This window comes from Haplochromis burtoni, unplaced genomic scaffold (assembly GCF_018398535.1).
Source record: "Haplochromis burtoni strain Fernald_Lab_line unplaced genomic scaffold, NCSU_Asbu1 Contig_142, whole genome shotgun sequence".
NCBI classification, from domain to species: domain Eukaryota; kingdom Metazoa; phylum Chordata; class Actinopteri; order Cichliformes; family Cichlidae; genus Haplochromis; species Haplochromis burtoni.
In genome coordinates, this window is record NW_024582503.1 from 878706 (window position 1) to 906308 (window position 27603).

Sequence of the window (27603 nt, forward strand, 5' to 3'; positions counted from 1 at the left end):
AAAAAAAAATTTAAAAAAAGGAAATATCTGTGTATACAAGCCACAAGCACACCTTCAGAACGCGTTTTCAGCACTGCTGGTAATATTGTTATCACTGCTAAAACCTGTTTAAGTAAACATGCTTGTTTTCCTGTCAAAGAGTTTATAAGTTTTGTTTGTAGGGAATATTTTCATTCATTCATTTATTTATTTATTTGAGATGCGCCAAATCGCACAAAATTTTTTTTTAATGTTCACTGGAAGAGACATTTTGACTTTTAACCTATTTGTTGTTTGGTCGAGTGTGTAAGACAGATAAACACTGGAACGGCCTGTAAACACCATTATAGTGGAAAAAAGAAGCCAGTTTCTCGTTGTTTCCCTCCCCACCATTGTGGTTTTTTTATTTAAATAAAATGTTTTTTGGGTTTTTTTTCTGAACATAGGCTACTGCCGTTCTTTCTTTCTGTTATGAGTTTCAGTAAATGAATCACTGCTGTATTTGGGCACACTCTGAGGAGGGTGCATTTGCTCGCAGCTAAAGGAAGGTGCCATTAAAACAGCGCTATTATTTATTATTATTATTTATTATCTGCTTCTGTTAACTTCATTGAATTGAATAGCCTTTATTGTCATTGTACAAGGTACAACGAAATTGGAGTACCACTCCCTTGGTGCAAAATGCAATAATAACTATAAATATAAAATATAAAAAGTACCGAAGTACTCAAACAATAGTAAGTACGATATACACAGAATAGCAGCATTCATATAATGATAGTATGAACAGCAGCATAATATAGTGACAGTGGCAAGTATGGTATAGTTAAGCAGGTTCAATTGTTTTTGTGCTTATTTACTACGGTGATAGCTCTGGGAAAGAAGCTATCCCTGAATCTGTTTGTCCTGGTTTTATGTGACCTGTACCGTCGGCCTGAGGGTAATAGTTCAAACAGTTGATTACTAGGGTGAGAGTAGTCCTTAATGATATTGCCAGCTCTGCTGAGGTACCGAGAGTTTGCAATGGCCTCCAGGCTGGGCAGAGAGCAGCCAGTGATCTTCTGGGCTGTGTTGATGGCCCTCTGCAGTACTTTCCTATCTGCAACTGAGCACCCTGCATACCATGTTGTTATGCCGTACGTTAGGATGCTCTCTATGGTGGCTCTGTAGAATGTCACCAGCAGCCTCTCCTCCAGGTTGTTCCTCCTGAGCACTCTCAAAAAATGGAGACGCTGCTGGGCCTTTTTTTACCACTGCCGTGGTATTTGCAGTCCAGGAGAGGTCATCAGCCAACATTATTAGCAAAATTACTCATGGGCAAATAAATAAAAAAATCTCCCTTGTAAAAACGATTGACAATAACCTCAGCCTATAGACTCAGATAGTCGATATATCGCCAACCTTACCGGGGTGAAGATACATGAACTGACATGACAAACAGGGGAGCCATGGAAGGAAACACAAGGAGGGGAACACGTAAACACAAGAGGGAAAAAAAGACAAGGACACACACAAACACACAGAGGACAAAGGGGAACCTAAGAAACAAATGATCACAAGCAACCTCAGAGACATAGTAAGAATGATCTCAGAACTAACTAGTTAAACTTAAATTATAATAATACCAAAACACTCACAAAAATAGAATACAAATACACCGAGTCCAAAAACCAAGAGCAAAAGTCCAAGAACATGGTAAAAAACAGTTCTGAAGGCTGGCCGTGATCTAAGGAAACTGAGTCCAAAACAAAACGGTTCAGGTGGCTGGCCAAGTGACCAATGGAAGAGATGGAGCCGGTCCGGAGGCCGACCGCGGGGCCAGCGGTGATGACAGAGCAGGTCTGGGGGCTGACCACGGGGATCCATACAAAGTAGTGTATTTCCAATTATACCTTCCTAATGCATAGGAATAGGACTTTCCTAATGAAAAGTCATCAGACTAATTGTTGTTATTGTTTAATTATGAAGAATTATCAAACAATAAATACAAAACTTGAAAAGTCAATACCAAAATTTTAAAATATTAAATTAACAATCACTAACTAGTATGACTGAAAATATTATAGCTGAGAAACATTTTATAGACGCAAATTATTATCTAACTGCATTGTGTATGAAATGTTTTTCAGTATTTAAACAGCGGTGTTTCGCATATAACTATGACAGGCGGAAGAAGAAGTAGTTCCCAGCAATCGACACAATGGTCCTGATAATCAACTGGAAATTTCCCCAAAATTGATAAAATGAGGATATTTTAATATGAAAATCAATTCCAGAGGATAAATATCTGTTATTGGAGGAATCCATATGTCAGTATCGATCCGCACACCACTACTGTTTTTCAACCACTTGTAGTCATGTCATCAACGCTTGAAAAAACAATTGCGCATCTACAGCGTTATGTACGGTTTAATATGAGGTCGCTATTCATGGTGCCTTCAGGTGCACCTCGTAAGTTCATCAATCTGTACAGCCAAAGACATAAGGTTGTTGTTTTGGATTAATTTTCCTTTGTTTGGATAAACATACCTTTAATGACTTTGTTACTCTTTTTGATGCCATGTTGTATATAATTCAAAACTTCTGAAAGTTTCATCTCAAAACAAGTCTATTTTTGTAATTCAACAAATCCTATAATATTTTTTTATTTAACACATTACCAAGACCCTTAGCTTTCATGTTTCACTTTTAGAAGCTACCTTATTGTTATGATTTCAGCAATGAATTGTATAAAACAAGGCATCAAGAAGAACAAAGTTATTAAAGACACGTGTTTATCCCAACAACGGAAACATTGACCCAAAAAAGCCTTTTAAACAGCCTTATGTCCTTGGGAGTAGAGATGGCTGAATTTACGAGGTGCACCTAAAGGCGAAACGAATAGCGACCGCATATGAACCGTACCTAACGTCTGTACGTGCGCAAATGTTTTCCAAGCGTGGATAGCGTCATCGCGGTAAGGATGTGGGGAATTCCCGTGATTTAAACATCAACACATAAACCTAAGACATCAAGACACGCGGGTTCCTCGTCGACATGTTTGTTGGGAGCTCAGTATGTCTTATCTCTGGTGTAATATTGGGAGCGTACTTTTTTGTTGTTTTTTTAATTTTTCGCATAATGTCACGTGTCGTCTCTCTTCACAGCTTATCGTGCCAGCGCTGGTCCTGCTCTCTGGTTCACTCTGTGGTGCCTCAGTGGTGGATCCTGTTCCCACCTTTGACCACCGAGACCCGGTAACCGGAGAAATCCTCAAATGTCGCAAGTGTCCACCGGGCACGTTCATGTCTGCTCATTGCACTGCCACCACACCCACACAGTGTCAGCCGTGCAAAAATGGCCACTTCACCGATCTGTGGAACTACCTGCCCAGGTGTCTGTACTGCAGTGACCTTTGCACAGGTAACCTGGAGGTGGAAACAGAGTGCTCCCCGACAACCAACAGGATCTGTCGGTGCAAAGAAGGCTTTTACTCGGCTGATGACTTCTGTATCAGGCACACAGAGTGTGGCCCCGGATACGGGGTTCAAACTAAAGGTACAGTATTCATTTATTAAATATGAACTACTAAACCATCCATCCATCTTCTTCTGTTTATCCAAAACATCAGTATGTCTAACTCACTTTACACTTCCAATGAATGTAGTGACCTGAAGTCCTCTGTTGTCCTCTCTTAGGTACACAGCAGACAAACACCGTTTGTGAAACGTGTCCAGAGGGATATTTTTCCAGCTCATCTTCTGCAGTGGATTTGTGTGTAAAACATCAGGAGTGCTCCAGCGGGCAGAGCGTACTCCTCACTGGCTCAGCCTATTCTGACACCGTGTGTGGCACCTGTGAGAGTCTTGCAAACGGAGGTATGTTATTAATGTTATCTGCCAAAAACAAAATATTTTTTAATGCAACCAAATTTACAAAGTTATTTCAAACTTTCTCAGGTGAGACTCTCAGGACATTCCTCTCAGGATTCTTCCATGCACACAGGATGCGTGTAGGAAAAATCAAGAAGTTTGTTTCCAAGTGAGCACACTCTTTGTCTGTTTGATTATTCTCCAGCACTCCTTCACCTCTAAATTCAAAAAAGATGCCAATTAAACCATTGTCTCCTTGCAACAGATACATCCTTACCTCGTTGAAAGAGAGGTGCAGTCTCCCCAAACAGAGAGAGCCTCTCATGGATCACATCATAGACTGGCTGGCAAAGGCTCCGGAGGAAAAGCTGAGGAAGATTCCCGACATGCTAACAGCTTCAGATCTTAACTCCATGGCAGAAAAACTAAAGAAGAGACTCCATGAGATTAAGCAGCAGAACCCAAACTGCAGCTTAACAATAGATGAAGTAAACAGTGCGCTCTAGTCTGCAGTCTGTTACACATTTATAAAAACTGTATACCTGTTTTACAAAGTTATGTGATAAAGCAGAATGTTCTTTGTATCGTTTGTCATTTTACAAGTATATATGTACTCTATAAACTTGAGTTTCTATTGCTAAAGCTACTGTTTGTATATGCTGTACTTAACTTCAGATGGTATAGTTTCTGGGAATCAGAGATTTGGTGGTGGAAAGAGGAAGTTCAGGAAAGTATTTGAAGGAAGAGGTTTGCAAAGATTAAGATTACGAAAGCAGACAGGAGTACTGAGAGACTACGCATGAAGGAGAAGAGGACTGGAGAGATTGGGCTGGAAATGATTTGCAGCAGGTTTTGGCGGTTAAGGATAAATATATGATAAGAAGTGAAGAGTGTGTTGCAAATGAGAGAGAACAGATGAAATAAAGACAGTGATTTAGGAAGTGCAAGTAAGGAGGAAGTATGGGCAGCTATGAAGAATCTAACTGACCGGTCAGCCTTCCAAAAACTGTTAACTACATGTAACTTATGATTTAGCAAGGGTGGAAGAAATCAGAAAGAGGACAAATACTTTTTTACAGCACTCTACCTGATTCTCCAAATTGTTTGACACAATCTCAAAAAGCTGAAATATTCAAATTTCAACTATAGTTTACTAAAAAAAAAAGTGCTGCAAAACTCCACTTTCATATATATATATATATATATATATATATGAATATGTGCAACCACTACAGCAATCTGTACTGTCAGCGAGCTACCACATGGTGTCGCCCTCACTCCGTTTATATTACTGTTGGAAAAACCACTTCCTACAAATTAAATCTTTATTTCAAACAATAAAATGTAGCCTGCCACTCTTGACGTATGCTATAACTGTTTTTCCTCAAAAGACTCTAACAACCATCAAACAAAGCTTTAATATATTTTTAATGTACTTCCAAGCGATATATATACATAATCTCTAAAGCTAACGACGCTGTGCGCTTTAGCTACTTCTGCATCGGGAGTCTTGTGTGTCAGATGTTAAACATGGGGATTGGCACCGCTAGAGGTCCCAGACTTCCAGGAGCTGGTGCTGTAGTCTCATTAATATCGGTCTGACACCACCAGCGCCGCCGCCCCCTCCTGCCACGCCATGCCGGTGTTCTGGGAATCGCATCGGCTCCCAGGCTGTCGCATCACCGACCGGGGAGGGGCCCCGTTTCCCACCATTGGCTGGTAGCCTACTGTAGCCCATTACCGACAGCTTTACGGTAGAGTGTGTGTGTGTGAGAGCGTGTAAGCGGTGGTCTTTTTATCTCGGCCGGGCGCTCAGGCAGCAGGGTTTCAGCATGATTTTAAAAAGACTCTAGCTGATTTTCCCTCCCTAGCATCAGCCTTTAAGCCTCACCACTCTCCAAACTGAAAAGGGATGCGCCTAAACACAAGCGGATACATTGTCCGGACACTGCGAGAGAAGAGGAGCATGTAACCGGGAGAATCCCAGCAGCAGCAGCGGCGGCGGAGGAACCACCTGACTCTTTCCTCTTTTTCCGCTCACGATTTCCCCTCATAATTTAAGGCTTCTCGATGCGCTGAGCCAGTTCTTATCGTTGTTTTGGATATTATCTACAGCAAAATGAGCGAGGAAGTGTCGGAGGTCCCAAAAGAGCTTCTGGGTAAGATACAAAAGCGGATTTGTGGCTGTGTGTCCAGGCTGGAACAATCACCGATACCCTCTCTCTCATCCTCCTAACTCACAGCGTGCATGTGCTCCGCATGGTAACAAGTTTTAGTGATAGTATTGTAACCATAAAATCTATTGTGTTTATAATGCAGCCACACTTGGAGTGCAGTGCTAAGGCACAAATATCCAACCACAGTATAAAAATATGTATACAGGGTTATTTTTTTTCTTTTAAATTCATTCATTTTAATATCATAGCATTACTAAACAGATTTCTCCCTAAAGCAGACTGCTGTTATTAAGAGACTGCAAATTCTTTAGCTCCAGTTAAGCTTGGAGATGTTTATACGCGGAGCACTGCCACAAGGTGCTTGTTCTGTTAATGTTTACATGGGAGAAGAGCCAGATAGTTGAGATGTGTGTGGTCAGCCTGTCAGTCCTCTGCACATAATTTTAACTCACAGTCATCCTGGTCCACTTTAGCATCTCTAGCCTTCTTGGTAGCTGCTCTACTCTAACCCTTGTTTTCATGATCCTCTTTCCTCATTTGTGTGAGTCTGGAAACCCCTTGGCTCTGGGTTTCTGTTTAAGAAAGTAGGTCAGGTTTTGACATCCAGGTGTAATGTTGGATGAACTTCATCATTCATCTCAAGCAGGGTTCATTTTCTCATTGCCAGACATAGGAGTAGTGGACAATGTCAAGGAGGCTTTTAGGAAAATGCTGTCAGGTCACGTGTTAGCCGTGTATCATTTATACAATAGATCCCTAACACAGTTTTTACATGTTATTTTCTGTGTACCCTGGCCTCCAGTTAGGACAGAAGCCAGAAAGAGTGTAATTTTACATTGCAGGAATTTCAGTGGAACTCTTGCATACTTGACCTTTTAACTAATTTGAGCCATTTTGTTTACATTTTCCCTGAACTGTTAAACATATATGTCTTTAACAGAGACTGCGAACCACTTTTAAATACAGTTTCTGCAGGTTTTTACAGTGTTTGGGTTTGTTATAGATGGTATTTTTCCTCCTCTTCCTAATGGGAAATTTCCCTGATGTTTGCTGACTAATTCACCCAACTCTGCACACTAAATATAAGGAATCTGTCTGCGTCTGGGTATAACCAGCCATTGTTTGTTGGTGGTGATGATTCAGTATCATGCAGCATTACTCTTGGCATCGTGCAAGGAGTTTCAGCATGATGCTGCAGATGGAAAATTGTTGCATGAACTCAGAGTGTTCTCTGCTGAGTAACAGGACATGTCAAGTGCTTGTGCTCATGTTTTCCGTTTAACTTACTTGGTAGTGAGCAGATTAGGTCAGGACACTTTGAGTTTCAGCCTTTTGAGGATGGAATATTGAAGTGGACATATTGAGAATACCGTAAGTGAGCTCGTGCTCAAAATGTATTTTACTGAAACATGCTCAGACACATTCAAAGTTAGGGCAACAGTTACTCGTCTGATTACACACCTAAAGTAACCAGACAGGCAAGGCTGCGTCAGCAAGGAGAGTTAGGAAACAGAAGGAGGAAGTTTGCAGCGCAATGCTGATGCTGGTAGTAAACTTGACCTTCATCTCTATGATCTTTTTGGAGAGTGAGTTAAATATTTAAAATGCTCTTTCTTTCCATAAAATTGCTTCATGTTACTATTTTCTCACACACAGAAGTTTAAACATTTAGAAGAGAGGAAAAACAATTTTGCTCACTTTTGAAGCAAACTGGCTCCAAAATGACTTAAATGATTATTTGTCTCTATACTGATATATGATGTCTTCTTAATTCTTTATAGATGAAACAGTACAGTGATGGAAATCTCAGGAGGGATTTTTTTCACACTCCTCTTCACAGAAACTTTAAGTCCTTTAGGTTTCTTGGCTGCTTCTTGTTAACTCCAAGCTTCAGCTCTCTCCAGAGATTTTCTATAGGACTGAGATCTGGAGACCGGCCAGGCCACTCGAGCATCTTAGTATTTATCTTCTTTAGCCACTCCTTTGTTTCATTAGTGATATGTTTTGGGTCATTGTCATGCTGGACACCCATCTGTTACTAAGGGAAGGAGGACCTTTTTTAAGATTTTACAGTACACGGCCCTGTCCATTGGCCCCTCAATGCTGTGAAGTCGTTGTGCACCCTTAGCAGGAAAGCAGCCTGAAAGCATGTTTTCACCTCCATGCTAGACTGTGGGGATGATGTTCTTTGAGCCATACACAAAGAATCTGCCTGTACACATGCCTTCTTGAGCAGGGGGACCTTGTAGGCTCTGAAAAATTCCAATCCATTACTTTGTTGTGTGTTACTAATGGTGTTCTTGGTAATTGCAGCCCCACCTGCAGTCAGATTATTAACAAGCTCCTCCTCCAACATTTGATCAAATAATTATTTCCCCTACTGTGTCATGAGTGTATTTATTAGTGGCTTTGTGAAGCAACAAATCAGGTTTGACACTAAGTTAATAAATTAGCCAACTAATTTATGGAGCTCTCAGTAGTTTGTTTACACTTTTGCAATGACATAAGTGTCTCATTTCCCCACCATCTCCAATTTAAACTGGTGTGACCTATAGCGCACATGCTCTACCTACCAAATGAAAACAAATGCCTTGTGAAATAAGAAATCCTGTCACCGCTACATTAAATTGGCAGAAAAAAAAATTACATCCGAGTCCGACACGAGTGATTTGAGACCAAAATCTGCCCAGACCCATTAAAACATACAAGGCCTACATTTGTGGCCTTTTGAGAGTCGCAGAGATTTTTCTGTGACTCTCAGGTCTCTGCACTGAGGTTGCAAAAGTACGGAGCCCCCCAGGGGACATGGGAGAAAAAAAAATTAGGGAGGAAAAAAAAAAATTAAGACGGACTTTTGCGAGATCTCGCAAAAGTATTGCGAGATCTCGCAATAAGTATTGCGAGCGCTCGCAAAAGTATTGCGAGATCTCGCAAAACTCCAACAATGGCGGCAGCTACTTAGTTGTAATATTACTCTTTCTGGGTCACAAAATACACTTTTAAGATATTTTGAGGCGTGAATGTAGTTGTGTAAACGTCAGATACCTGCTCGGTTTACAAGACATCACATATTTGCAAAAGAGCTCCGAGGTTTTTGGAGATCTGACACCCACTAGCTCGAAGCTAACGGGAGGTCGAGACCTACTACAGCCGGGAGGAACACCGCTTTCCCGGCACATCGTGCCTCGACCTCCCGGTCGGCTTCGAGCTGGCGGCCTCCGAAGAATGCGGCTAAAACTTTTGCGAGCCGCAATACTTTGCGAGATCTCGCAATACTTTTGCGAGCGCTCGCAATACTTATTGCGAGATCTCGCAATACTTTTGCGAGCGCTCGCAATACTTTTGCGAGATCTCGCAATACTTTTGCGAGCATCTCGCAAATACTTTTGCGAGATCTCGCAAAACAAACTCGGGATCTCGCAAAACTTTTGCGAGATCTCGCAAAAGTTGAATTCCAACAATGGCGGCAGCTACTTAGTTGTAATATTACTCTTTCTGGGTCACAAAATACACTTTTAAGATATTTTGAGGCGTGAATGTAGTTGTGTAAACGTCAGATACCTGCTCGGTTTACAAGACATCACATATTTGCAAAAGAGCTCCGAGGTTTTTGGAGATCTGACACCCACTAGCTCGAAGCTAACGGGAGGTCGAGACCTACTACAGCCGGGAGGAACACCGCTTTCCCGGCACATCGTGCCTCGACCTCCCGGTCGGCTTCGAGCTGGCGGCCTCCGAAGAATGCGGCTAAAACTTTTGCGAGATCTCGCAATACTTTTGCGAGCGCTCGCAATACTTATTGCGAGATCTCGCAATACTTTTGCGAGCGCTCGACGGGGAACGGCCCAGGGCGGGCAGGTCGTGCAGCCCAACCGAGCACCGGTGACACACCCATACAGGGGAACATCGCGCCTATTGTCAATCACGAACCCCACTTGGAAAGAACACAAAAAAAAGCGACACCACGATAGTCCCGTGCTCTCGAAGCTAGTGGTTCAATTCTCCAAAAACCTCGGAGAGCCTTTTGCAAATATGTTGATGTCTTGTAAACCGAGCAGTATCTGACGTTTACAACAACACTTCACGCCTTGCAAAAACGTAAATGTAAGTTTTTTGGACCAGAAAATAGTTACACAAGAACCCCATTGGGTTGGCATCATCTACGCTGTTCACCCTCCTCCCAGGGGCAACGGCCTGTGACCTGGGAGGAACACCTTTCCCGGGCACATCGGGCTCGACTCAGGTCGGCTTCGACGCTGGCGGCCTCCAAGAATGCGGCTAATTTGGGGATTTTGTTACCTACGGAGCCCCGCAAGGGACATGGGAGAAAAAAAAAATTAAGATGGACTTTTGCGAGATCTTGCAAAACAAACTCGGGATCTTGCAAAACTTTTAGCTGCATTCTTCGGAGGCCGCGCCAAGGCACGATGTGCCAGGGAGAGCGGTGTTCCTCCCGGCTGTAGTAGGTCTCGACCTCCCGTTAGCTTCGACATGGTGGGTGTCAGATCTCCGAAAACGTCGCAGCACTTTTGCAAATATGTGATGTCTTGTAAACCGAGCAGATATTTGACGTTTACACAACTACATTCACGCCTCAAAATATCTTAAAAGTTTATTTTGTGACCCAGAAAGAGTAATATTACAACTAAGTAGCTGCCGCCATTGTTGGAATTCAACTTTTGCGAGATCCCGAGTTTGTTTTGCGAGATCTCGCAAAAGTTTTGTGAGATCCCGAGTTAGTGTTGCGAGATCTCGCAAAAGTCCGTCTTAATTTTCTTTCTCCCATGTCCCCTGTGGGGCTCCGTTTTTTTGATCTAATTTTTTTCTCCCAGTCTCCTGGGTCCGTACAAAGTGTGCGCAGGAAATGGTGCACACTTGCAGTGAAGTTTATTTAGGAAGCTCAAGGCTGGCAGATGAACCGTTTTGCACCGTACCTAATTATTACTTTTCCTTTGATCTTATGATGGTGTGAGGAAGCCCGTAGGCGAGGATATGCGCAGCACAGATGTACATGCAGAATCCCCGTCTGTGTCAGACGCATGTGCGCAGACTGCATTTGTGACTGTGTATTAGGTGAATTAACGTGGAGAGGGGGCTGACCCAGTTCTCCTGTTTGAGCCTGTTCGCTGGTTGTTGACACTTCTGCTGGGTGTGAATAATCAGTCTGTAACGGGAAACATACACTTGGCATTAAGCCTCTGTGGGCCTGTGTTCAAACGGGTATGGATATACTCACATGCATAATTGAAATTATTATATTATAAATGATGTTTTTTCTTTTCTTTTTATGTGTTAGAAAGTAGGCGTTAAACGTCTCAGTCGTCAGAAGAGGGATTCATGATCTGATAATTAAATGAAAACTAGAATAAAGTCAATATTCTGTTATATTAAAATGGAACTTAAATATTTCATCATTTTTTTTCCTAATCAGTAGATAATGATGGATTTTTCCCCTGTGGCAGATGTACACTGATCTTTCTCTGCTGCGTAAGCAAAGTTGGAAAGAGACTACAAATTAAAAAGAATATCTTAAAGCCGCCTCTTCTTCTTCTCTTCTCTTCTCTTCTCTTCTCTTCTCTTCTCTTCTCTTCTCTTCTCTTCTCTTCTCTTCTCTTCTCTTCTCTTCTCTTCTCTTCTCTTGTTGTAGGGAATTACAATTTCTTTAACAGCATTTTCCCAAATTTTCTCACTTTAGTCTGTGTCACTCCTTATTTATTTGACTCCTTATTTGACATCTTCTCTCCTCCTCTGTGTAGAGAGCGTGAGGGATGCGGTGGGAAGAAAAGTGAAGCTGTCACTGCGGAAGAGAGTCAAACTGGAGATCAAAGGAGACAAGATGGAGAACAGAGTATTGGTGAGTCAACTCCTGATGCTGCCAAACCATGCTGTTTCATTAAGGCTTGCATTTATCAAAATGTACTGATTTCTCCTAAGAATGTCAAAAATCTTCCTGCTTTTCCCACACTTGTCTTTAGCTGCATAGTTTGTCTTTTCAAGGTTCACTACTTTGATTTTTAGGCTGATTGCACAGCAGCCCTGAACATTTCTAGACATGAAGGAGCGCTTCATTAAGAGTTCACGTGTAAAAACGGCTTGAGTGTGTGATCTGATTTGAAGGGGCAGTGGAGTGTGTGTGTAAAGCATCCAGCTGGTAACATTTATCAGGTTTTATCAATAATTGCCAGTGCAGTGTCTGGCATTAACCCAATATGTGGGCTGTGTGATCATCTCGGCGGGGCTTTGTAAAGGTTGCACAAGAGCTGAATGAATCGGACTCGGGGAGTTGCACTGTGATTGCTTTTCTTTTTTTGGTAAGGATTTATTTATATTTTGGCTGAATTTCTGTTATTAAAAATATGCTGAGCTGAATGTTAGCAGTTCATATTGGCAGTGCCCTGCTGGCCCTTTTAGTAGGATTACTTTTATAATGAAGAAACATGTCACGATTGTCTGCCAAAAGGAAACACCTTTTTCCCTATAATTTCTAAGGATGTGTATGTTGCGTGTTGGCGATAAGGATATCCTCACAATGAATCTCCCATGCTGACTCCTAGCTTGTAAGTTTGGATACAGTTTGAGGGAGATTTTAAAGTTGCCTTATCTGTGTAGCTCCAAAGTGGCTGCTACTTTGCTGATAGTGTTGATCAGTGGCTCAATCTACAGCCACTAGCTTCCTTTGCTACTTGTCCGATGCGTCATTCATTCATTCTTTCATTTATTCACTTATTTATCCATCCAGCGACATCTCTGACTTTACACACCAGCCCTCAGTGTGTGCAGAAATCAAGTGGAAATAGCAGCTCAGACCATTAACTTTTGGCCGCAGATCAGTAAATCCACTAGCAGCTAAATAATTAATACCTGGCAGATCATTAAAAATGCACTTGGCTCTTTCTGTGATGAACAGGGACAAAAAGCTGATATAGTTAAGACAGAACAGTTGCTTTTGTAAATCAGCATCTAAGCAGGGCTCATACAGTTGGATAGTACTTTGTGAAAATGGCAGGAGTCTTTTAGTAACTCAGCTCTCAGTGGAACGTGGAGCTTTTTGTAATTCAGCTTTGCGTGGGGGGAAAAAGCTTTGTGAATAGGCCTGCACAAGATTTCTCACATTTCTTCCATCTATATGCTTGTGGTAATGCTAGCACTGCTAGTACTGTACAAGTCTCCTAGGGACACAAGCAGAAAGAGGTAAGAGACAAAAGTGATGAGCATCTCTTTAACATCTTCTGTACTTGCTAAATGGTCTGGGAGCACACTGTGGGGGGAGAAAGTAGGCCTTCCTCTACTAAATGAGATGAATTAGCACTGCTGGTTTCTGGAGCCATCAGAGTCAGCACGGTTAATGTGGAAGAGGTACAGATGTGTTATTTAAAGACTTCTGTTATTTGCTAGTATTTTACTTGCTGCATAAAAGGGCATTTCTGGTTTCATTCCTAATGTTAGCTGTGATTTTAATAAATCAACCTTTAATAACCCACAGTACTGTGCAAAAGCATCGAGCCATGTCTTATTTCTGTATAGTTAGAATCCAAGGAAGCAGAATTTCTTGGAATGGAAGTGGTCTTAAGCAAGAGTTTTCCAGGCTTTCTGAAGGTCTTTCAAAGTTTTTCTTTGGACATTGGCTGCTTTTTAACTCATTTTCATTCCAGTGCAAACATTACAGGAAACATCACAAGCCCAAAAAAGCCCTAAACAAAATCTGCAGCAGACAAACAGTATTGGAAGTCATGTCTTGTCAAAGTCATGTGCTTAAGAAATAGGAAACGGGTCCAGCATAAACCTGACATAGAACGTGAGAGATGCATCTGGCCCTTCAGGTGATCCACTGACTATTCACTGAAGCCTCATCAGAAATGGTGTCAGTGGAAGGTTGACTGTCAAAAAGCTTGACAGTCGCTTGAAACTTTTAAGGAAGGGAAACGGGGAGAAAAAGCTGAGGTATGTCATATTACACAAAAACTTGATTGAAAATCAGTGGCAACAGGTCTTATGGAGAAGAGATTTATTGCAGAAGTAAAGTAGCCTCTTGTATAAGAATAATAAGATGAATACAGAGGGATGCACCTCCTGGGAACTTGGCTCTTTCACTTTAAGAACCTTGAGAATTGTTCACACACTGGTCTGCCTAAAATGGGTAAAAATGTGCTCTTGACAGTCCACCGTTAGTGTCCACAGGAATCATGTAATCTATTAATACAACATGGTCTCTGCAGAGGACCATACACGTGCAGACAGACACACACACACACCATACACAATTGTAACTATCACCCTGTCTCCTTGATGTCCACCAATCGCAATTTTCCTGTAACAAAGTATTTTATTCTATTTGTATAGTATGTTTTTCAGTTTATCTCATTCTATTCTATTGTTTTTCTCTTTTTAAAACTTTTCATTAATACTCAAATGTAATTTAGTCCATTCTAGTGCTCGACCTGCAGCTAACTTTACGTGGCTATGACAACAATGCCGCTATGTAGGAGCTGGACACAGAGGCTATAGTAGTGCTCATACGCACATACGCACTAAACAAAAGAAAGAAGTGGGAGTCAGTACTGGGAAGTGAGGAATTCCAGTGGAGTGGCTCTAGTATTTCTTCCAGACGCGGAGCGTGACGTCGTATCGGCGCTCTGCTCGACTGAACAGAACAAGTACAGCGCTGTTTGTTGCTCTGCAGAAAAGCAGAGTCTGACAGACTGATTATGGAGGAAGTGGCTCAGAGGGAAAATAAACATGTCATGAAGTGTAACCTGTGAGTGTTATCTAGAGTTTGGCATGATGAAAGAACAATCTATTTATAGATTGCCTGGAGATTAAATGTTACTATCAAATATGAGCTTCAAGTATTTTGGAAAAGTACAAACAGGAAGTAGAAACAGGATGAAGAAAAAGGGGGCGTTCAGCTAGTTTAAATGGAGGGTATAGCCAGTATATTATGGAAGTGTAGCATCTGCTGTTCAGTGTTTAAGGTCTAAAAGAGGTGTAAAGTTTTCGAGTCCTTACAGCTTGAATTATTATAGAACAGATTAGCCATCAATACAAACTTAAGTCAGTTTAATACTATTGCGGTTTAGTACAGTTGGAAAAATTAACTTTGTTAGGATTTGATTATGCAGTAAATGGAAAGTATGATTCTGTTCAAGTAACCTTGATGAGTAATGTGTTCTTACTGACGCTGAGTAGAACCTACATCAGTGTTCTCCTCCTCCCAACTTTGTTAGGTGTTCAAATCATGGCAAGCAGCTCTCCTTTCTTTCTGTGGTTGTTTACTCTAATCTTGGTGGACAGCAGACAGGGGACGTTTTTGTGATTTTTACGTGACACCTTGCAGTTTTGCTGTTGGCTTCTCTTTTACTTAAAAAGTACCATATATCTATTTTCACAACAGTTTATCTGTTCTTTGCAAGTATTACTCAAAAACATATGGATGCATGGAAAAGCTATCTAGAGGTGGAGCTTGGCTAAACTTTGAAATTGTGAACTTTAGAAGTTGATCTAGACCTGTATCTGAATTTAGGTAATTTTGGAAGCATGGATTGCCATTGTGGTTTAAGGGACAGTGGATCTTTCACATCATATGCATGTCGCACATTATCTTCTTCCTTAGAAAGTTCAGACCAAGATGTCCAAGGACATAATTCATGCATGGTATGGAAGGAATGTTTAGCCTTGGTGGAGATGCAGTCTCACAGTGCTCTTGTTCAGTTGTTTGCTCGTGTACTCATTCAAAGAGGGGTAAACACTCCCTTTCTTTACTTTTGAAATACTGAACCTTAACCCTGTAACATTACAAATAAACTCCGACCTATATAGGATTTTTTGTTGTTGTTTTGTTTTTAGACAGATACCTGTCCTGATTTGTTGATTTACAAATCTGATATTCGAATGTGTCATGGAATATTTTTTCCTTGAGAAATGCAAAACATAAACAGGTTTCCTTAACATTTGTTTTTTGTGGTCATTTATTTACTTCTCTCGGTTTGCCGGACTCTGCTTGTATCAGCTGGTTGTCATGTTTGTGGCTTTCTAAGCACGTTGCCATGAAGGAAGTTGCAGAGAGTCCCTTGTGAACAAACCATGCAATGTCAACATTTTCACTTATCGGCCATTATAAATGCTGAAGCCGATAGATCAGCAAAGAGCTAACACCAGCCTAACCCTAGTTTTATTTCCTTTTTAAAAAGGATCATCACTTCTTTTTTTTTTTCTTCTTTTTTTAAGAAATAAAGTTTAAAATGAGGATCTTTATATTTAAAAATACACATTATTGTTTTGATATTTGAAATACTGTCTCTGTATTATTTGTAATTTTCAGTGGGTTAAATGATCTGCAGATTGGTAAGTTTTGTTGTTATGTACAGAAACACAGACTAATAACCTTTTTGGTTATATCAAACAGGCACCCTCATCGGCTACATAATGAGTGGAAAATTTTAAATGTAATAAAATGAATATACTGTACAATGAGCACTGTGCGTGTTTATTGCAGTTAATGCAATCTCTTCTTTGAAATGATACCTACATCAGTAGCGTAGTATCTTCAGAAGCCATCCGGCTGATGTTTTGTTTGATACATTTCTTTTACCTGACTACAGATGCCACATAAACTCCTAAACTTAATTTGCTTTAGAACATGCGGCACCTCTCTCTCCACTGTGGCGTGTACAGATAATCAAGGGAGCAGTATTGTTATTTCCACTATCAATTAGGCTGTCTATTATATACACACACTCCCAGCCTGAGCGAGGCTGGGAGTGTGCCTGAGGCATCTGTTAAGCGCACGAAAGCTTGATACATACAGCCAGCTCCCTGCTTTGAAGACGGGGATGAAGGGGATACAGATAATAACATCAGTCCATCAAACACACCCTGGAGTAGAAGCGAAGGGAGAGGGGAAGAGTAAAATGTGTATTGAAATGTAGTGTACAGGGCAGAGTGCATGGAGAATAATCAGTGGAGAAAAACCATCATAGCAAAGACCAAAGCTTCAAATCTTGTCCAACCTGTCACTGTTCTCTTTTCTTTAACCTCGAGGCCTGTCTTTAGAGGAATTGTGAAAATGGAAGTGACCCAGTTGTCTACTCCCAGATGATCACCTGTAATGTTCCCATGTGGGAACCAGGAGTCCTCTGGTCTTTCTTTGACAGAAAAAGTGCCCTCCTATGTTAAATTCTCTTTTTTTTTTTATGAGTGTTTTATTATTATTTTTTCATAGTGTGTCTACTTCCTATTAAGAAGTGTTTAAAAATGTCATAATCTAAAGTTATTATTGCATTTTAGGTGTCGCCATGACATTGACTGCTTTGTGAATTAGTGAACTAGTTTTTAAAGATGCACAGTTCAAAGGGAGAGCCCATCATCTCTATTGTGTCACAGTGTTACATGTGTTCAGGGCTGCCATCGGTCACTGAGCAATAATTTTGTGATATCCGGCAGCTTCGTGAATCGTGACAATGGGATGTTCTCACTGGGAACTGGAGTGGGAGTTTGGGGTGTGTGGTTAAAGCAGTCTGACAAAAACCACAGTGATCTTACAGGATCTTTCCTGTCCAAATACATCTATTTTTAGTTTGGTTATCATTCCTGTGGTTGGGAATCATTTTGGAACTTTTTTTTTTCTCGCCTTCCCCCCTTTAACTCGAGTTCAAACCGTTTTAATGATGTGAAGCCCATCATGGCTGTGTGTATTAACTGCTTAATGCTCCTTCAAGTACCTCTGTGTTTTTATCTCATTAGGATGTGCTGATTATTCACATAATTAGGATGACATTTGCAGTTAACCAGGCAGAAAAAATGTGTCAAACAGGTCACAGCTTCCCTGCTGAGTATACTCTGAAGTTACTATAATACATTGTAGTATTTAATCTACTATTACTGCTCTTGGCTAGTACATGGGCTAAAAGCAAGAGACATACATGGTCCATACCAAAAAGTGATTGTTTTAAAATGATGTTTTTTGAGTAACCTATGCATTAAACAGGCAATATTCTTAATTGTTACATTTTAGTTTTCTCTCTAAACTGTAGTAAGTTATAGGATCAACTCTCAATGAAATAACTTTATTTCAAATAACTACTGGCTGCTGGAAAAACATACAGATAATTGATGAAACTGAAACTGAGTTGCTGTAAACTGAGTTGCTTTTTTCTCTTTTTCAGTTGTTTCCTTCATTTTCCTTGAACAGTTTTGATCCTTTGCTCATACCAAGGCTAGCTTGCTGTTGCTTATGAGCTCTGGCTAGCTTTAGCTTCAGCTATTTTGCCGTTGTTAGTGTCATTAAAATGTCAACGTTCAGCCAACTGAGGGTGATTTAAATGTCTGATTAGGTTTGTCATTAAATGTTATGCTGGCCCCCCTTTTACTTCAGGACATTGCTGAGCTTTAACTCTAACAGCATGATAGCATGTGGCTGTGAGTGCAAGTGTGTGCTAGCAACTATTTTCCTGTCTTGCTGTTGCACGTTCATGAAATGGACCGGTTTGTAATTAAACATATTGGTCTGGCTGGTCACTTGTCCAAGTCAAGAACTCTGAAGACTAATATTTGTCCAGTACTTAGAATTTTTATGTTTGTTTTTTGTTTTTTTTTAGCTGCCTTCTTTTATTTTTCCAAACACAAACACGGCTTTAGGCAATGTAAAGTTTCAGGTTCATCTCCCTAACAGTGTGGTCAAGGATACACAGCAAAACGTAATCAAATTATTCATTTAAGGCAATCAGAAAAGTCTCGACTGAATGCAGGATCTAGTTTTGTTTTGTCAGGAAGTCTAATTTTAGCACATCATGCATCCACACCATGTTATCAGAAAGCTTTTTTTTCACCAACCTCTTTCCAAGCAGTTTGGTTTCTGTAAAGTACTGGACCAGATTTAGCTGAATGAGCAGGGTTAATTAGGAGTCATTATGCATGGAGTTGGTTCTGTGTGTGTGTGTGTGTGTGTGTGTGTGTGTGTGTGTGTGTGTGTGTGTGTGTGTGTGTGTGTGTGAGAGGGAGTGTGGGTAATAGTATGGTGGGTCTAACTGTGTTGTGATATAGCGATCAAAGACCCAGACAGTCTTTCATCTACTGAGTGCAGAGCAAATTGTAGAAAAACAAAGCATTAACATGGTCACTTTTGTATAATTGACTTTGATATTACAAGATAAATAAATGCTCACAAAGTACATCAATAAAGCTCCAAATTAACAAACATAGTCTCTGGAGTACACTTCAGCATCGCTTCAGCAGCTGAACACTTATGCATGTTTAAATATGATGACGATATTATGTAGTATTTTGATAGTGTTTGTGTTGTACTATAATATATTTATGATATTATATTAAATTTGATATATATCTTCAGTATATATATATATATATATATATAGGTATATTAGGGGTGCAACGATACACAAAATTCACGGTTCGGTTCGGTTCGATACTTTGGTGTCACGGTTCGATATTTTTTCGATACAAAAAATGTTCATGCCTTTTTAATTTGTCATTTATTAAAATTATAAATATATATTTTAACTCAAAAGTACAGTTTTTAAATTTAACCCTAACCCTTGTGCGTGTTTTTTATTTTGACAGCGAATGCGCACCTGGGACCACTTATGTGCAGCCCTGGTTATTTAGCTCGTCATATTGCAGCCACAGAAATTCTTTTGTCCATGAAACCATAAAGCTGCACTTTCTTTTTGCCTTATAGTCTGATTTGTCATAACTTCTCCGTTTTGTGGTAAGCTTTTCTTTGGCTGTCACTTCTTCACCCTGACCTGTCTTATTTGGCTCAGCAGAACTGAAATATCGCTGTTTTACACACTCACACACATAACGCTCAGCGATTCTCTGCGCGATCAACCTCTCACATGTTTAAGCTTGCTGCGGGAGATTTCACTTGTCATGTTTGCATAGTAAGCTAACGATTAATAAGACGATGTCAGAGGAATTGGTGCACAAATTATCATCACTCACAGATCAGTGCTGTCGCTCTCTATACACAGTTCGCACGATTGCAAAGTGAAAGCAAAAACAAGCGCAAATTCAAACGCGACTTCAATATGTCACATATTGACAGTGGCTCACCGATGCCAATGACATAATTACCCAGCTACATTTCTGAAAGAATGCAAAAGCATTGACATATATTTTTCCTTCCACAATAGCCCGACGGGCAGGGAAGAGATAGATTTTGGTAGCCCGACTGAAAAAATCGCTAGCTCCGGGACGTCGGGCTAGCGATATTGCAAGCCCTGTATCTGATTGAGGAATCACTCATCTTTGGAAAAGAGAGTTTATTACAGAGAAATGGCTCTTTCCAAAATAAAAGCTATACTATCCGCTTCTTCTGGGCTATATTCTCAGCAGCATAAGGAGAATCATGTGCTAACAGCTGTCTAAATGACTCGGCTAAAGTTAGTAGCATGCTTGCTTTTTTTTGTCTGCTTCCACTTGTCTTTGCACTAGGATGATGTCGGCGTAAATGTGCAGTCATATTCGTTGTGTTCCCACTAGTGCTTTCAGGTTAATCTCGTTGAAATGACCTTAACGCCACAACACGGCAAATCTCCGTTAACGAGCTACCGCCGATCGCTCCGTGCATGGGGCTAGACGGCCAACACGTTAACGAGCTAACTGCGCTAACACACTAGTTCACACCAATGTAATTGAGCATTGCGATGGCACATCCAACATACTGTTTTACTTTAGTCCATGACTCGCTTACCTTCAGGGTCATACGTCACATGAAAACCAAAATAATTCCAAACGCCAGATCTGAATGTTGCAAGTAGAGCTTAACTTCTGTCTCGCTAGCTTGCCCTGCGCTCTTCCTTCTGACTATGCTGTCTGTGTTGAGCGCTCAGTGGATCTGCGCTCGACAGTGCAGCCTAGGCGGAGTAGTCGAACGCAGATTCACTGAGCGCTCAACACAGACAGCATCGTCAGAAGGAAAATTGATAAAATAAATTACAAATGTTGTATTGTTCGATACATATGCGTACGAACGGTTCAATATCGATACGAATATCGTTGCACCCCTAATATATATATATATAGGTGGGGGGGGAAAAACTCCAAAAAAAAAGCTAAAGAAGAAGTGTGGCTAACATTTGTTGTTGGGGTTGTTTAAAAAAAGTGCTAAACTTCATGTTAGTACCCAAAACATTATTCCACAGGGTATATTGTATTTACTAACACTAACATCACATGGAAAAGCAGGCTATATAACACCAGTAGGTGTATGTGTATGTGTGAGAAAGTATTACCAGAATCACCATACTGCCTTTTCCATGAATAAGTAAGAAGTTTACAGTTTCTTTCCTGTCATGCTTTAGTGACTCAGTGTATGTCACTCTGTGTTGTATTACCCACCACCAAGCTGAATGGTGATTGTGTTACAGCATTATCGAGCCCATTATGCCCTACAAAACCTCCCCGGAGAGACATTAACCTGTCACGTAGCGTGGCTCAATGCAAGTCCCGCCCACAGTCATTCATCTTTGTTACCTCATAGGTCATGGGCATTGTCACTCAGAGTGTCTGAGTAATATAATTGACCCTGCCTAAGGTCGCTGATTTGATAGGTTTGGGTCATATAATTTCACACTATTGACTTCCAGTATGTCTGATTTCAACCTCACCTTTAATAGTCCTGTCTTTTTTTTTCTTCAAAATCTTCATAATCTGGTTCATTGCTCTTGTCTGTGGTTTGGTGCTGATCTGCAGTGGCCTAGTATGGACAGCATCAGCTGGTTTTTATTGGGTGTAATTGAATGAGGTTTGTAGGTCACAGCAGCAGTCAGCATTGATTGGACAACAATGACATTTGTACACCATGTCATAGTAAACAGCCACAAAACAATGAAGGCTAATCAATGTAAGGTTTTGTGTCGAAAAAATGAACCCAGCGATCAAGTAAAGACAATCCTCTTATTGTTTTACTCCCAGACTGACCTAATTCATGTTTTTTGCCTGTATGAATCCATATTTTAGGCTTGAAATTTAGATGTTGAGGTAGGGGTGGGCGATATAAACGATATACGATAGAAACGATATAAATTTGGCCAACGATAGAGATTTTGACTATACGGCTCTATCGCGATAGCGCATATTGATGATGTCATCAAGCGCCTGTTTTGGTCGAAAGCATCGCAGCGGCTACGACCACTGTCATCTGCAAATTATGCCGGGCGACAGTCATAGCAAAGAGATGAAGCACTTTTGAAACATGGGGAAAGCCAAAAACTGCGCTTCCTCCAATTCCGTAACATTGATTCATTAATGTTGAATTCTCTCGCAGCTGTTCTATTCCCAAGTTGTTGCAGTATATTAATAACTAACCTCGTATTGTGGATGAATAATCTCAGTTGTTCTCCTGACTGAAGTTTAGCCCGTGTATAGCATCCTGCTACGCGATTGTATTTGTCCCTGACCACCAGAATCCCTCACGTTAACTTTTATCGAGTGGAAAAAAAGTTGGCGTTCATCCTCCAGCTTCACTGTGCTAATGTTATGCTAACATAGCTGTGTCGCTAGCAATCACGTAGCACAGCATTATATACCAGCTAGCCAAACTTCAGTAACCCTACAAACGTCACTGCTGTTTAGTTTTCTGTCTTCATTTATGTTGGAAGTGATAGCAGAGCTGTACGTTTTAATTAGTTTCAAAAATCTCTCAGTCAGAACATGGTATGTCATGTTTAGGTGGAAACTAGCGAGCTAACTTCCTGTTAACTTCTAACTCCGTTAAAATTCTGTTTTCAGGGATGCCTGGATGTTAAACTTAATTGTTACACCTGCTAAAGCAGCAAAGCTGATGATTTTATTAAAGATGAAAGAATTTAGACCGTTTTTAACTCTCAGTGTTCATTTGACTTTGGGTCCCAAAGACTTTGGGACGGAGTTTTGGACCCAGATTACTCCGTGAAGCTCCTCACTACGGCAGCGGTAATGCCCCGACAATCCATCAAAACATTTTTTAACAGATTTCTGCACGCCAAAATCGGTTTGAGGTCAGTAAGCACAACCAGAATTCATACATAAGGCACACCCGATTTTTGAGAAAATTAAAGGATTTTAAGTGTGCCTTATAGTGTGGAAAATACGTTATACAGAAGAAAAGAATATATTGCGATATATATCGTTACCGCACATGCTTCAAATTATATCGCGATATGGATTTTAGGCCATATCGCCCAGCCCTATGTCGAGGCTTAAACCAACAACTCAAGTCAAAACAGGATGGAAACCCCAAACGGGCGCATCATATTGGACACTTTGCTGTGTCACAGACATTTTCACACATGCAAAATGACTGCAGTGACTTCTGAAAGCTTTTGCTGCATGGTTGGTTTTTATAATCTCATTGCAGTTCAGGTTGCATTATTATTTTTATTGTGGCCTGCTATAGACTAAATACAGTTCCAACGATCATTACTTAATGAATTAATGGTGGGCTTGAATCTCATATAGGAGACAATTGCGCCCCTTTTATTCAGTGATTTTTGGTCCTTGTATGAAGTCACATGTATCCGTTTGTGTTAATGCTCAACTCCCAGTGTATTCCGGAGTTGGAAGCCAATTACCGCAGGACGAAGATGGGAATCGAGAACAAGCTGTATAATTAATGAGCTTTCAAGGTGCTGATAAACAGATTGTATTACCATTGAACAGCGTCAGGCTAGTTGTGTCACCTTTCTCAAGTCTTTATGCTAAACTAAGCTCATTAGCTGTTGGCTGTTTTCATGAATGTTAAAAATATGTTTTGTTTCGTTTTGTTTTTTTTTGTTTTTTTGTTGTGTTCCTATAAAACAGAAACGCATATTTCACAAAATGTCTAAAAGATCTAAAATTGGAAGTCCTGCTTATGGCCGTTATAGTACTGTCCCGTCTTAGCTATGACCAATTTCCATTTTTCTTTAAAGGGACAGTCCCATTAAGGTACTGTTGCTGTCATGGTAATGGTAGCTATGGATGTGAGGGATTTGTATATGAAACAATAAATCTTTCCTGCCCTCACTGGTAGTCACCTACCACTATAAGGACTTGCATAGAAGGCTGCTGGTAACAGCTAGCATTGCTAATGTTGGGCATAATGAGTGTTTTTGTTAATTTTAGATTAGCTGATTAGTATAATTTGTAAGGCATGATTAAAGCCACTAGATACTGTTTCAGTTAGGAAATTATTGGCTAGGAATGATCCTCCAGTCTTTGACCTTTGGAGTACTTGACCCTCACACATTAGTGGTGCCTTCTTAATCGCATTTTATGGTCCCTCAAATGTGTCTGCCTGCGTATGTGTTTATATTTGGTCATTGAACAGATGAGGGTTTTTATCCACCGCAAATGTTGGTCCAGTACATTCCTCCAGAATCCCATCTACATTTCGCTGAATGCAGATGATGCTGGTCGGATGCTGATTGGTTGGCAAGTGGGCTGAAAAAGGGAAGTGAACAACAGCAGAGTTCACAAGAAATGGAAGAAGCATGAAAAAAATCAATAAATGTACAATATGAAAATTACAGGCTGTGACTGCAGTGGACACTTCATTGTTTAACACTCAGTTTCACTTCAGCTCTGTGGATGTTAGAAGTTCGCTCTCCTGTGCCGCTGGCTGATGGACCAGCAGAAGTACAAGCAAGAGTAACCCACAGACCGGTTGAACCACATATTTTATGCACTGGCTCAATCAATAACAAACACTCAGTTGGTTGGCTGACCTTTGTGAATGACAGTAACACTATTAAGACTTTGTTTAATGCTTGCAGTTGCCATATTTCGCTGGTATACACTTCCTTCTGATGTTTTCGTGCAGTGCACAGCAATATGTGACCTCAATACATCACCTGTTTAATGGTTTCATAGAAAGAGCCACATCTGTTTTTCTTTCTTCCTTTTTTTTGTGTAATATATTTACTGATGCTGTCTGGATTTCTAACCTGGTATCCCCTAATACTGTGATACAGCTTAAGCCTAGTGCCCAGTGCTGAGTTTGCATGTGTTATTACTACCAGCTGATGTTATCTTGTCGCTCCAGAGGGAAACCACGGGTAATGCCAACCCCCCTCCCTCCTCCCTTTGATTGCTCTGCCTTTGTCTGTGTCGGTCCTTACTGTATTCCTGTTAGAGGGTTTCCACTCTGATTTTTTTTTGTTACCTTGGTTGTAAAAATGGCACTCTCACCTCCTCTGCTCTCTCTTTTTTTTCATGTGATTCACTGTCTCACTCTTTAATCTCAGTGGTCTACAGTGATATACGATTTGCCCACAAACTGGCTCACAATCAAATAGCTACACACACACACACACACACACACACACACACACACACACACACACACACACCCAACCTCCTCATTGTGTCTGGCTGGCATGCTGATGAATGAATGAGCCCCTGTGGTTCCTCCTTATCTCTGTAACCTAAACACGGACACAGCTCATAGAGGATGGTGTGCAGGCTGTGGCACTGCTCTAAGGGGTGACCCGTGTTATTCCCATGTGTTAAGCTATAAAACCATGATACATATCCTGGACCTGGAAATTAGAGTATAATCCTAATCTGAAAGCATAGTCATTTAATCCCTGTGCCTGGCCCTTTGAGTGCTTGATCAGTCTCAGATATGTTGTGTTAGCAGGTTAGCAGCATTTTAAACTTGTTAGGGACAGAAGCTGCACACAGAAGCGATCTATGGTGCCTGATTCAATATGCAAAAATGCTATTTTGGGTTTAGTCTGGAGACTAATATGTCAACTGCTGCATGGATTTTCTTTTTTGCTGTGATGTGTGCTGTGATACATTTCCATTGCTCAAGCTTACATGGTCTTCTATTCATTATTTAAGACCTTGTGCATATATGCTGACAGCTTCTTGTCTGACTAAAAGAAAAAAAAAATCAGCAGTAACACTGAAAATAGAATAAAGCTTGAAATGTAACATAATCAGACTCCACAGTTATTGATGCCTCGGCTCATTGCAGCTGTGGTCTGACGAGACCAGCCAATCAAATCTGTTCAGGGAAGTAGCACTGTCAGCCACCTTTGTTCCTCACTGCGCTCATCTCTCCAGCAGTAAAACGCAGAATGATGAACAGGCAGTGATAAAAGAAAATTAATGTCTCTTGTTCAGTTCTCTTCACAGCTGCTGGTGTAGTGTGGGAGGGATATGCACTGCAGGATGGTTTCATTCATAATCGGAACACGGTGCATTATTAGCCATTTGAGCTGTCTCCATTATTATTGTGCAGTGTTTGGCATGCTTCCCTAAATTATATAAGTGAGCATAAAGATACTGATGTCTTTGCTTATCTGGCTGCTGCTACCTTTTGCAAAATTACAGCAGTTCTAAGGTTTATTTAGATGTACACAGGCAGTGTTATTTTTCTCAACTGGGGTTGCAGACAGAAGACCAAACTGTACATAATCATGTCACCTATTTTATAACCAATGCTGTACTAGGAAAAGGTACTACATACTGGCGTTGTGCTGTGGTTTTGGCATAGCGTGAGTCTGCAGACGTTAGAGGAGCAGACCTCAGCTGCACCGTCAGCAGCTTATCTTAGCTGTGGAGAATCAATGTAAAATAAATGATTTCTCTGCCTGAATATAGAATGGTTAGGGGAGCCTTTTCTGGAGCCAATTTAGGTTCAACTCGACCTCCACGCAAATCCCACCGGTGATTACTTCTGTGTTAGTCCGACTGAGTCTTCCTACTCTATCAGTGGAGATAAGGGGTTATCTTTGGCACCAGAGGCTTTTCCCACTGCAGGCATATGGCAGGAACACAGAAGAGCGCGTTTCCTCTGCTGACGAAAATTATCTGTTTGCTTTGTGGATGCTTTAAAATATATAAGTGAAGGGATTTATCAAAATGTGCAAACAAACATATAAATACAGTGTTTAAGGCAAAAGCAGGTTGAAAGTCAACATTTAGTTTAGCAACTTTTATACTTTAACACGACATGAGCTCTCTTAGACAACCTTTCTGTAACTCGTCTTCAGGAATAGTTCTCCAGGCTTTTATAGGGACATTCAAAGTTCTTCATTGGGTATTGGCTGCCTTTTCTTCCATTCTGCTTCCATAATGTTAAGTTCCAAGCTTTAGGGAGGTCAATGGTTATGTTAACGCTTATGGTGTTCCACTGAGTGGCAGTGTGTTTGAGATCATTGTCATGCTGACGAATGAAACCATGCCAATCAGACACTTTCCAAATGGTATTGCATTCTTGATCAAAGTCTAAAGGTACTCTAATGAGTTCCTAATGCCATCAAATTTTTTGACAAGTTCCCCAACACTGCAGGCTGAAGTGCAGCCCCAAGCCATGACAGAATTTCCACAATGGCTGTAGACACTAGTTGTTATACCTCTCTCCTGACCTCCTCTTGTACATACTAACAGCTAATTTTAACCAAAAATTTAAATTTTGGGTTCATCACTCCATCAGTCTTGTTGCCACTTATCTTTCAGTCCAGTTTTTTTTGTAATTTCGTATACCTGCACCTCTTCTCCTTGTTTCCCTTCCTTAAGAATGGCTCCTTGACAGCGATCTGTAATTAGTGTTATCCCGGTTTTGTCTTTCAGACCTAAAAAATTTGATCCATGTGGGATTACATTTC

General features: G+C 40.7%; 2 protein-coding genes across 3 annotated transcripts in view; both read left to right on the forward strand.

The window, feature by feature from the left end:
• Nucleotides 1–2868: 2868 nt before the first annotated feature.
• On the forward strand, nt 2869–4472 carry LOC102311513 (tumor necrosis factor receptor superfamily member 6B). Of its 2 annotated transcripts, none has more exons than XM_005934969.2 (5): nt 2869–2935; nt 3126–3516; nt 3657–3836; nt 3918–3999; nt 4096–4472. In XM_005934969.2, the coding sequence occupies exons 2-5, from the start codon at nt 3264–3266 to the stop codon at nt 4334–4336; spliced, it is 756 nt and encodes a 251-aa protein (XP_005935031.1). In that variant the 5' UTR covers nt 2869–2935; nt 3126–3263; the 3' UTR covers nt 4337–4472. The 2 variants fall into 2 exon arrangements, with proteins under 2 accessions (XP_005935031.1, XP_005935030.1); XM_005934968.3 differs by having other exon boundaries at nt 2883–3033.
• A 1345-nt stretch (nt 4473–5817) lies between these two features.
• The window catches only part of LOC102311185 (F-actin-uncapping protein LRRC16A), a gene marked incomplete at its 5' end in the record, with an annotated part of 70944 nt that continues 49158 nt past the window's right edge, over nt 5818–27603 (forward strand). Inside the window, 2 exon segments of the mRNA XM_042224585.1 lie at nt 5818–5989; nt 11764–11861. Of these exon segments, the coding sequence (XP_042080519.1) occupies nt 5950–5989; nt 11764–11861 (138 nt within the window).